The sequence below is a fragment of the Battus philenor genome, unplaced genomic scaffold (genome assembly GCF_028537555.1).
Source record: "Battus philenor isolate CCGP_79_NKW_IND1 unplaced genomic scaffold, ilBatPhil1.0.hap1 SCAF_13, whole genome shotgun sequence".
NCBI lineage: Eukaryota > Metazoa > Arthropoda > Insecta > Lepidoptera > Papilionidae > Battus > Battus philenor.
In genome coordinates this window covers 10,165,178-10,177,268 of record NW_027181675.1, presented here as the reverse complement: position 1 = coordinate 10,177,268, position 12,091 = coordinate 10,165,178, and the positions used below count along the sequence as shown (strand labels likewise).

Here is a 12,091-nt window from a genome sequence, read left to right as displayed (position 1 = left end):
TTAAATTAAATTAATTATAAATATATAGAGAGTTATTTACTTATAATTTTCATTACGATCACCGACCACTCATGTTCAGCAATTAGAGCTGTGAATCGATCGCTTAGGGCGGCATATGTGGCCACTCTGTATAAATGAACATAAAAAAGTAATGTCAGCGGTTCTTACACATGGTGTTGTACATTGACCATAAGTTTATGACGACATTCTGCCTTTACAACTTAAAACATACATTTCATGTAAATATATACTAATTATACACACATATACACACACACACACATATATATATATATATATATATATATATATATATATATATATATATATTATACACATAATAGTACACAATCTTAAATGTTAATTTATCATTTAAAAATTCATCATCTGTATAATATGCTTTATTGACCAAGAGTGTGTGCAAGTTACGCTTGAAATGAGCAGTCGATTCGTCTCAGATGTTGGTGCAATTGTATATTAGCCCTTGTGAACACAGCAATCTCGTAGACGCAACGATAAAAATGAAAGTTACCTAAAATTTCTGAAATATGGTTTTCAGCTGTCCATTGGTTTCAAATTACAAATTGCTCTGATACACTTTTTTGAGTTATAAATATGGTAGTTTTATATATGAAACTTATTTGCTCTGTGCGCGTGCATCTTACCACCTACCTAAAACCTACATATATGCCATACTCGATTGAGACACAAGAAAATATTCAAACGACATACAAAACTGCGAACAAATCTCCTTATCGAATATATTATATCTTATATTTAATTCGATCGGTAATATTTAGTGTACATGCAATCTGTAGAACAATATTATTCACCTTCGCGACTTACCTCACAGACACTGAAAAAAATGTCACATATCTCGGTGGCTATTTGTATAGAGACGTTCACAAAACCCAAGATCTGGCACTCGGATCTAAAACACAAAACACAAGCTCTGTAGGTAAGTATTAACCTTTAACTATGGACGTCATTTTTTTGTCACACTACCATGGACGAGCGGTCTCTCGGACCGCTATGTTCTGAAGTCCAAATATTACGTAAATATTAATTTTATTTGTATACTTTTGTATTTATTGTTTTTTATGTATATTAAAATTAAATAATTTCGTGGCTTTTAATCAATCTTTCTTTATTTGTAAATAAAATAAAGCATAATAACAATTAAAGACACTTTTTGGCATACATTTACTAGAGATCAATTGTAGGACGAAAAACTCGAACGAATTAAACTTTTTAGAAGAAATAACAATCAAAACTATAAATCTAAGGTTTAACCTAAAATAAAAACGAATAAAAGTCTTCTCAAATTCAAATAAAAATTTTTTGACATTGGTCCAATTGTTTAATAATGCTGTTTGTGTTTAAAAACTATGATATAACGGTATATGTAGACGTTATATATATTCAACTCAGACAACCGCGTTAATCAAATGTTTTAGTACATTTTAATTGTTAAATGTGAAACAAAATAACAAGTTCATTATTATTTAAATAAAAAAAATATTATCTTAACCATTTGTTCCCATACCTATATATTTAAAGGCAGGCGATATTTAGGCTATTGCATAGCCTAACGAAAAATTTAATTATATATTAAATTTATACCTAGCTTTTTTTAAATAATTATTTTGCTGTAACTTTTTAACTACCTATTAACACTATCTTTATTTTTAATAAAGGGTTTTAACCTGGCTGGGATATGTCAATCCGCGCCTTCAATTTAACACCAATTGTTGATTAGTAAATTCCAATACTGGACCGATTTATTATAAAATTTTTCATGTGTAGTTTAGTGACCACTTTTAATCAATTTTAATCAATAAATGAACGTTTTAATAGAATAGATTAATCGTTTCGTTCATAATAATTGCATTTAAATGTTATTGAATATTAAATTAAACTTGCAATTAAATGACAGTGTTTTGCGCTGATGAACAGATTTATTTTAGCCTTGGGATAAATGAGTCTTTGTAAGTTGTTTTTTTATTCAGGTTACATATACGGCAATTCAGTAGGAAAGTTTTATTTTATACTTTGATGACTTTATTGCACTTTCAAATATTGTTGAAAAATTGTATTTGCACTTGCAAATTGTACAATTATTAACAACGTAACCTAATTTTATTAATTTCAATATTCAATATTCGATACTATTTTAACTGCCCATATCACAGCAAGAAATATTTTTATTGAATAGTTGGAATCGTAGTTTCGTTACTCCTGCGCGAGCCCCGGAGCGATCGCAGCGCCGGCGCCGGCTCGCATCCGCAGTGGTAACAGAATAACGTAACGATATGGAACACACTCTCAAGCGTTTACACGGTGACCGTGATTTGTTTAAATGAATTAATAATATACACCGTAATTGTTGTAAATGTAAATCGTAAATGCCACAACACCTACACAAATAAATGTAATAAGAGTACTCAATATTCGTAATGTTTTTCAGACTTGAGTTAACATTTATCAAGTAATCGTGCTCCTGAATGCAAAACTGACGAGATATCGATAACGTTGATCTTCTTATATCAATATTGTAAAGTATCGATTTCGAATCAAGTACAACAAAGAAAAAAATTGTTTAGTGAGTTTATAAATGTGTTCTAAGAAAACAATCGATGGATGTCGTTAATATATATAAAATGAAATCATTTTGAAATATCGAGTTTCAATATTAATATTTAAAAACTCGTTGTTTTAAAGCCTTATTTGATTACGTAATTAAATTATTTGATTCTTTCTTGTATAACTATACGCAAAGTATACTTTAGTTCATTGTCAACATAATAAAAAATATTCCACAGGTGCTGACAGATACAGTTGTATGTGTAACTATTGTCTATTGTCTCATGTGAAGCTTTTGCTGTTAGCCTTGCGGCTTTTACAGCTTCATCGGAGACGAGTTCACGGAACGGAGGGGTCCGTGAACTATATAAAATTTACAGGAGAGACGAGGAAGTCACAAAGGTAGTGGCCGCGAGATAGAAGCAGCGGGGCTCACCCAGCCAGCCCTCGAGGACACAAACCCAGCGCGACTCAGTTGGCCGCGGTCAGCGCGCATGTCTCGTCAGTGTTACTGAAGTGTACTGAGTGAGGAGTTAAGTGTGGACGGCAGCGTGGACCACTCGGCAATCTAAGAAGGATACTGATCCTACCTCGGATAGCCCACGCTATTCGCGGCGGCGGTTTTTACAAATTCAAATTGTATTGCGACCACAAAGCGAATACCAACATCCTACAACTTACACAATTTTATAAACATATATTTTTTTACTTCATAGGTACTTTTATAAATAATGTAAATGTTTTGATATTATAAGATAGTATGATGTAAGTAAATAGGTACTATCAGTGTATGTGTTGAGATCCACTATTGTGGACCCCCATTTTCATTTCATGGACCCCAAATTTTTTTTCGCTGACGTAGACCCCTTGCAGGTTGTCATAGACCCCTAGGGGTCGACATAGACCACTTTGGGAATCACTGGTCTAAGCGATATCTAAAAGCACGATTCGATAAGAAGGATCTTGACAAGCCAAATGTGTAACTCTTTGCACAAACTATATATAGTCTAATGGCGGCAAGTGGCATTTGAAAGTGTTGTACATATATACAGTTGTGTACTTGTATTGATGACAATATGTGGCTTTCAAAGTATGTTGCAAATTATTATTATACGTACAATTAAAAGGGACGCCGTCTGTGATTGACAATCCTCGATATTACATAAAATTTTAAAAAATGTTAAATCATTCCGCATCTACAAGTTTTTGGTAGATTATATATATCAATCGTACACATAACAGCCTAAAATAGACAAAACAAAGAAAAAACTAAGTGACTTGGCGGGCTTGCATCGGGAAATCGACAAACTTTATACACTAATTTACTAATTCTTATCTAAGTCGGCGGCCATCTTGTTTTTATTATTTTTTTAAACATACCGTATTGCTAATCTACTGAATTGCCGAAAATGTAACCAATATCGTGGCAAATGAAAAGCTAAGAAGTTGCAGCACGGCCGTCATCTTGCATTTACCTAATTTCATATTTTTATAGAATACACAGACATACAAATACACATTATTAGGGTGAAAATTATGATAAAATGCTTCATACATTGCGAACCACTACCACCACCTTCCGGAAGTAAGACTTGGGTAAAGCACTCTAATAAAAAAACCCGTGGCCAGTGTTGCCAGTAAACTGCTACAAAAATAGTCAAATATCAGTACTGCGACCGCGACGCATTTATCGGTGTGATTTCTTCATTAAAAAGTTGCTCCTTCCATTTTCGAATTTCTTTATTGAAAAGTTGGAAAATTTTATGACCGTGGGGTAAAAAACTTGGCCTCTAAAAACTTCAGTGAGCCTAGTTCTCAGAAGCTACAGGCCTCGACGTCGCAATTAAGAGATGATGAAATAGTAAAAAGTGAAATTTATTGCAGGTTTCACTCGGAGGCTCCGGCAGGGTGTTTTTGAAAAAAAAAATCCATCCCGGAAGGTAAAGTTGGTAATATTTCCGAAAAAAAGCGAAATTTTCAGGAAACTGAAGTCATACGATCGCGTAGCGAGCACTCGAACATGGCTGTGCGAGATTTCAGCGGCCATTTTATTTTTTCGCATCCCCTCCCCCGCATTTTTATTACCCCGTAAATTTCATTCAACTAGATGCATTTTTCAACCTTCTGCGACGAATTTGATTCTGGGCTTCCTTGCTAACCATAGTTTTGTCCCAAAAGATCGTTAACCCTCACGGCTCTTCCACTACTGCATCTACGGAGACCTCATTCAATCGAGAAGGCTAGAGAGAGCGGCGCATCGCAATTCCATTCACTCACTGACCATTCACTATCGCTGATGTAAGCACCTTGCTATGCAACTATGTTCTAAATCAGGCCTTTACGCCTCAGGCTGACCTTTTAAGCTACATATTGAGGTTATTCTTAGCTTCACCTTAGATAAATAAGTCAATGAATCTAATCCCCGCCGCCAAGACGGCGGAAACTATTTCTCAGTCGTTTTATTCTGGTTGATTCATTTAATAACTCGCTTGTTAATTTTAATTTTAAACAAGATTGTTAAACTTGGTAACAATAAGGTTAAAAGTTATTGTTGTTTTTCTCCAAATATCTTAAATGTTACATCCTTTGTACTAAACTTAATATTACAAACTCTATTTATGTGAAGTTAATCCATATAAAACCTGTTTCGTGAAACGTTTAAATTTATTATCGCGTGGAAAACTTGGTCAGCACGCACTCTAAATTAACAACCAACTAACTAAGTGCCTCCATCGCTGTCCGCCATGCAAACAGAAACGGAAAAAGAAAATATAAACATAAATATTCAACAAACGTGTGATTCATGCAAAGCGCTCCGTTTTCTTTTAAAAATATTTTTATTGGATTGTAACAAAGAAAAAGAAAACTCGAATATATCCAAATTTTGTTTGATTACAAGACGTGTCATTATGGCTATGATTCTCGGCACAATGAGTTTAACCTCATTGTATTGGAAGATTTTCAACTTTTACTCTAAGATTAACTTTTCCATTAGGATAACAGATGCTATTCAAATGGTATACGATTTGTGTCAGTACATAGTTGATTTAACATTTATATTAATTTTCGGACAAGATATGAGCTTGGAATATTTTCAACAATATGGAAGGATTGATAATATTATCCATATGACTTATTATTCAGACATTAAACAAAGACTTATTAAATTAATGGCATTCTTCGCTTTAATCTGGACCATGAGTAGCACCTGTGATTTCCTTGCTTGGTTACTTAGTTTTGGATGGAAAGCTCCAATAATCTACTCGGTTGCTTATGTTTACTTACTAATAAAAATCCTCACAACTCTTGATTTAATTTCGCAAGTAATGCATATCGAATGTCGTTTGCGTTGCATTGGTGATTTATTGTTAACTTATTGTAATCCGAAAAATGTCAGAGCTTTTGACTATTGCGCACTTAAATATATATGCTTACGTCAAAATAATAAAGTTTCGAGTCATTCCCCACAAAACGCATCGATGAATATACACGACGAAATAAAATTGTTTCGTAAATATTATTTATTGCTGATCGAGCAAACTGCCTTCATCAACAATATGTATGGATTACGGGTATGTGCGTAAACAAATAATTATTTATTCTTTCTTCACAAAATTCTACAATTTTGATCAAACTCTTTTATGCCAACTAGCGTAATAATTATTGAATGTAAAAATTAATAAAATGATTTCAGATACTTTTAAATAGTTTGAGTTTGCTGATCGATATGGTTAGGTTTGCAAACATAGCCGTCAGATTCATAATTAACGCGCAGGTAATTCAAATTATGATATTTTAATATTTATTATATGTCCACCATAATATCAAAAAAATTGTCATATGGTATTCTCGTACTGTTTTTTTTTTTTGCTTTATAAATATGTAATCACGTCGACATGTCGTAAACATTTATTTTTCGATTTTCGAACGTTCGGCGATTTGCGCGCTATGTGGCTCGTCCACTGCCTCTGCAACTTACAAATGCTGCCGCTGAGATATGTCAGTCTTCCTACATAACAAATATCATCTATTTACAGGATGTAATAGACACTTTAGACTATTTCCCTGCAATTTCCAGTCTTATGCGGCTGTCAACATGTGTAGCTGTTGTAATCAGCCTTGTGGACCACTGTGAAAAAGCTTATCGCGAAAGGGATAGACTTATATGGATAATTGACCACTATCTCATCATGAAAGATCCAAGTAAGTTTTACTTCTTTGGTATGTTTGTTTGTTTTTTTTTTTTAATATTGACAATGTTTATTAATTTTTATTGTTTATGTAGTTCCCAATTGAACCACTTTCGTCATGCGGAACTCTTGTTCCATTTTAAGAATAGAGAACCATGGGAGTAGACAGGTTCTCTATGCCAATTGAAATAAAAGAATGACGTGTGAAGTAAACCAAGCGGAACCCTATTATCCGGAAAGCTTGTATCTGTCAAAATTACATGCTCATTTATATACCTACTGAAATAATATAATGGAAAGATCCCAGTCGTGCGGCGCATAAGTTATAGTCCCTTCGCGATTCAGCGGTTGCGCGAAGTCCGATGTCTGTGAAAAAGACGATCATTTTGGCGTCCGTGGTACTAGCGGGATAACAAGCGGCGGGTAAATTATGTAAGGTTCGAGTGGCAGGTACTACTATTTTATATCCATTCTTTTAACAAACTACAATAAAACTTAAGCTGTAGAACAATTTTTTGTAAGTTTACAAAAATAATTAAGTGTAATAATTACATGCCAAGAAATATCAACGTATAAAAAAAATAATAAGAAATATTTGTAGCTACCACGCTGGAAGTTACATATGCACAATCGCACAATTGTTGATTCGTGAGCCCCGATCGATGGCATGTTTTTACAAGCAGACAATATCTGAACAGACGACTCGCCTTTTGTCCGTGTGCCAATTGTCGAAATCCGCGTATTATTTCCGCGGATGTATAAATAGCCATGTAAATTTGATAACATAAACATTTCGTATGAACCCAAGCGGTTCATGCAATAATATTTCATTTCATGTAGGATAGAGGACCTTTATACTCCTAAATGAAATTAAACAAATATGAACTACTCGAATTCGTATCAAAAATAAACGCGATTCGTCTGAACTCTTAACATTTCGACTTATGAGAAATGCGAATATTTTCAATTTCAAACCGGAACTATGTAACAATTAGTGTAGTAAAGATATAAAGTTAAAAAAATCGCATATCATCATATCATGTTATCAAATCTGATATTTATGTACATATTTACCATCTACAAGTCCACTTTATTATCTACATGTCCTTAAGCCAGATTTACAAAGAATGTCGTAAAAATTCGGGATTCCCGCTAAATGGTAATAATAATTGTAACGCGGATTTCTTTACATTAGCTATTTTATTCTATGTGAGATTTACAACAGAGTTTTGCTTTTTTAAATATTTTTTTTATAAAAATTAAAACAAGTAAGTTTTTTATTATTTGGTGTTAAAAAGTTAAATTACATTTGTGGATTTGTAATATTTGTTTTTTCCAGAGTAATATTATTGTAATATTATATTTAATATGTTTCAAGTTTTATGTTTATGTATTTTATATGTTGTATGCTGTATAAACTGTATAAATCACCAGATTCTTATCTGGTACCAAGATGATTTTGGTTAATTTTAATAGTTTTGCAATAACATATCTTTATAACCTTTTGTTTTCAGGTAACATTGTTCGAACGGAAATGAAGGAATTTCGAGATTTGGTACAGTCAAGAGCTATTACATTTCACATGGCTTATTTTTTCCGCTTCGACTATTCCCTTTTGGTATCTATCGCCTCAGCAGTCGTTACTTATACAATTATCATATTGCAGAGCATCAAGTAATTTAAATGTTTATTAAAAGTTAATAAAAACTCTATATGCTGTTTTTATTCTATGATGTTAGAAGAAAAAGCTTTAAGTACTCTCGTTTAGCCACCTCAAAGCCGGTGATACCACAGATTGGTAAACGGCATTGTTAATGACAAAATAATTATATGTTCAATCAGAAATACGACGACTTTAATTTAAAAAAAAATGTTTTTAAAACTAAGAGCTGGATTTTATCATTGCTCTGCGCTGCATTGCAATTAGGTCTTTCTATTCTACTTTATTTATCTTTATTTATAACAATTATCTTTGCAATATTAAAAAAAAGCTATCGCCGAGATTTAACTATAACTATTATCTATATGATAACTATTATCACGTCGGGGTCACCATTTGTGAGCGTCACTCTTGGAGAAATAATATAAACTTCTTACTGTGTAATTTTTTTGTATTTATTACTTGTTTATTTTTTACAGTTTTTATATGCTCCACATTGTTGCATGACCATCTGTTATTTCTCCTTTCTTTCGGTTGTCACACCCCGTTCCTGTCTTAACTCAATGTTGCCGCTGTAAATATTAATTTAAATGAGAGCTAATCAAGAATGAGGAGATACGTAGACGAACGAAAGTAACCGACATAGTCCAATGGATTGGCATGTTGAAATGTCAGTGGTCAGGCTACATGGCGCGCGGAACAGATGGCTGCTTGGGCCTTAAGTTTCTGGAGTGGAGACCGCGCATCGGCAAGCACCAACTTAGAACATCGACATAAAGTGGACAACTTCATTAAGGTTGTCGGAAGACGCGAGCTTCAGGCCAAAGGCGACCGGTTCTTTTGAAAATATAAAAGAGTGACCCTTGTTCAGTAGTGGTTATCATACTATTAAAATGAACATTTACTTGTATTTGCTCTTAACTTTTGACTTTTAACTAACACTAAAGCAAGCATTCCGGTTTATTCTACAAATGTACAATTAAACTGCATGTACCTTTATATTAAGATTTGACTAGAAAAATAATTCCAACGCTACAAAAATTTTTCCTAATATTTATTTCTGCGCCTCTTTTTTCCATATATTTAATAATACTTATTAACATCTAGGAAAACTATTCACGAATTCACAAATTTTGAGTCATAATTAATCACTCTTATGTTACAAAATAAACATCTTTATTTTTATTTGTTAGTATTATCTTAACGCTTATAATATAACTCGCAAAACAGAGGACTTTAAAGATAAGTATTCTTTATTTATTGTCTTTTTATTATTCTCATTATTTGACTGGATTTCTGCTTTATCGTGTTAATTATTAAGCAACAATTTGTGAAATAATCGTTTCACAATGTAAATAACTGTTAAAGTAATAATAAAGTTTAGGAATGAATTACTTTAGAGGATAATTGTGAAAGTGATCACAAAAAAAGACTCGTCGGAGTTTTTTGTAGGTTCTTTTCAGTTTAGTGCCCGCCTCATAGCTTTTTGAAGGATGCCGCCTTAATTTGATTCTAGTTTCATGTGTTAAATCACTAGTCTAGATCGTGACTAAAAATAAATTAGTTGAATAGGTAAGTTAATTCAGAGTGAATTCTGACAAAAACGGAGTTTTGCAATGTATCGGACTAGGACCGCCAGGATGACCGGTTTTGCTTATCTTGCATCCAGCGACTTCTTGCGACCTCGACTATGTCGTCGGTCAAAAAAAAGGTAAAAAACAAAAATAATATAATATTTATTAACTTAAAAGGCATGCAACATATAAATGGATTATTTTTAAAATCGGCGCTCCACTGTCGCCGACTTGCTCTTTATCTTGCGTTGCCGTCATTTTTCTCCAGTGTCATATTAGCTACGCACATGCTCGCCTCTTTAGTGGACTAATCGAGCCATCTCAAAGCGACCGCGTTAGAAACCGTGTATGAAGGAAGTTCCTTTATTACAAAAAAATCAAATTATCTTCATCCAAATAGGGACTTACACGCATTATTGAATCGTTAGTTTTTTTTCTTCATTATAATAAGCTCGATATAGATAGTCCGTGACTAATCTAACACAGACTCTGAATGATGATCTGCTCAGAAGAGCCGGACAGTAATTTAACAATTCCCTTTTTTATGAAATTTAATAATATTTGATGTCCGAGTATATATAAAAATGTCCACAAGAGGGAAATCAACGACAGGGGACTTGCGGGGTAACAGATATACGACAGATATAGATAGCTTCATAGCATCTAGTGTAGCGTCATCGTGGCGATCTTTAAGGAAGGCCTAAGCCTTCGGGCGTCCATTGGATGAAAAGAAGAAGAATGTAGCAAAGGCTCGATGATGTTAACTAACCCGCTCAAAATAGCGCGATATACATTTTTTTAATACTAACACCATCATATTACCTTATTTGTTATGTTTATCTTTAGTTTTAAGATTGTATGTCTTATCAGTCCTGTAATTACACTCGTGACAATATCCTGAAACTGGAACAAAGTTATAATTACTCACTACTGTTTGGTATAAAATACGGGCATTATAAGAAGACTTTAAGCCTCCTAGAGAGCAATGGAGAGGGCTATGCTCGTAGAAATGAGAAGATCCGTAGAAAGAATTATAGTCGTCGACGTAGTACGAAGAATTGCTCGTCTGAAATGGCAGTGGATGGGGCACATCGCTCATGCAAACGATAGTCGTTTGGTGCCGAAAAGTTCTCGAGTCCACGTGCCGCTAGACGGAGCGGAATTTTTCATCAATCGGGTAAATGATGTTGATAAGCACTGTTTATATTTTGAGAATCTAACATTGAACACATCCATGTATGTACGTTTCAAGATCACGATCGCGCCTTTATCTAACAAACATGACTTTTTTTAAAACGCTAAGCCATTTCATACTTTATTTGCGTTTTGCGCGCTTCTATTTAATTAGCAATTAAAGCAACGTCTAACAGATTGATATAAGTGTTTAAATTAGTCTAAATGAAGCCAGAGGAGAAGTAACACGTGAACGTGGCCCGTTATTAATATAAAAAATTTCATATCAAAATGATTCCACGGGATAACGGTGCACTGAAAACTAATGAAACTGGTGATGAAAATAATTATACAGGATTTATTAAAGATACTGCGAAAGCATGTAAAGTGTAAGTAAAAATTAAATATATAATGATCACCGAATGAATGTACGCATTGATCAGATATATTTTTTGATTCTTTGGAAAACAGCCGCTAAATAAATATAATGCCTTTATCTGTGAAGTTTTAAAATAAACAAGTGGATGGTGAAATACTGAGTAATTGTATCGACAGTTTAAACGTCATCGAGAGCTAACAGGACGTCATTTCGACAATTAGTACGTCGTTAAAGCGTTAGACAGTAGAAAGTACAAAAGAACTTGGAGAACAAGCAATAAGTGGGTTACATGTAGATTTTCGCATACTTCTTCTTCATACTTCATCTTCACAGCTGAAGGTCGCAACGTTCCTGGAAAGCCTTGCTAGTATGCGACGAGTTGCCTCCACAGGTCTCTTTAATCTACTTTTCTTAATTCTTCAATTATAATCAGTGAGAGCAGTACACTAAGCGGCTTAAGACCTTCGTAGCTTTGAAATCCTTTAGAATAAATAATACAACTGTTTAAGCCGACGTTCCCGAGAAATCACAT

The 12,091-nt window shown here is 33.6% G+C and overlaps 1 protein-coding gene across 1 annotated transcript; it reads left to right on the top strand.

The window, feature by feature from the left end:
- Positions 1 to 5,513: 5,513 nt before the first annotated feature.
- LOC137933383 (uncharacterized) lies at positions 5,514 to 8,451 on the top strand. Its single transcript, XM_068777327.1, has 4 exons — positions 5,514 to 6,155; positions 6,278 to 6,358; positions 6,621 to 6,786; positions 8,288 to 8,451. Exons 1-4 carry the CDS (start codon positions 5,514 to 5,516, stop codon positions 8,449 to 8,451), a joined length of 1,053 nt encoding a protein of 350 aa, XP_068633428.1.
- Positions 8,452 to 12,091: the final 3,640 nt, after the last annotated feature.

Bases quoted from the DNA above. Each gene is read 5' to 3' on its own strand.
- LOC137933383 (XM_068777327.1), top strand. From the start codon at position 5,514: ATGAGTTTAACCTCATTGTATTGGAAGATTTTCAACTTTTACTCTAAG. The intron at 6,156-6,277 runs GTATGTGCGTAA...AAATGATTTCAG, and splicing joins ACAATATGTATGGATTACGG to ATACTTTTAAATAGTTTGAG. The intron at 6,787-8,287 runs GTAAGTTTTACT...TTTTGTTTTCAG, and splicing joins TCTCATCATGAAAGATCCAA to GTAACATTGTTCGAACGGAA.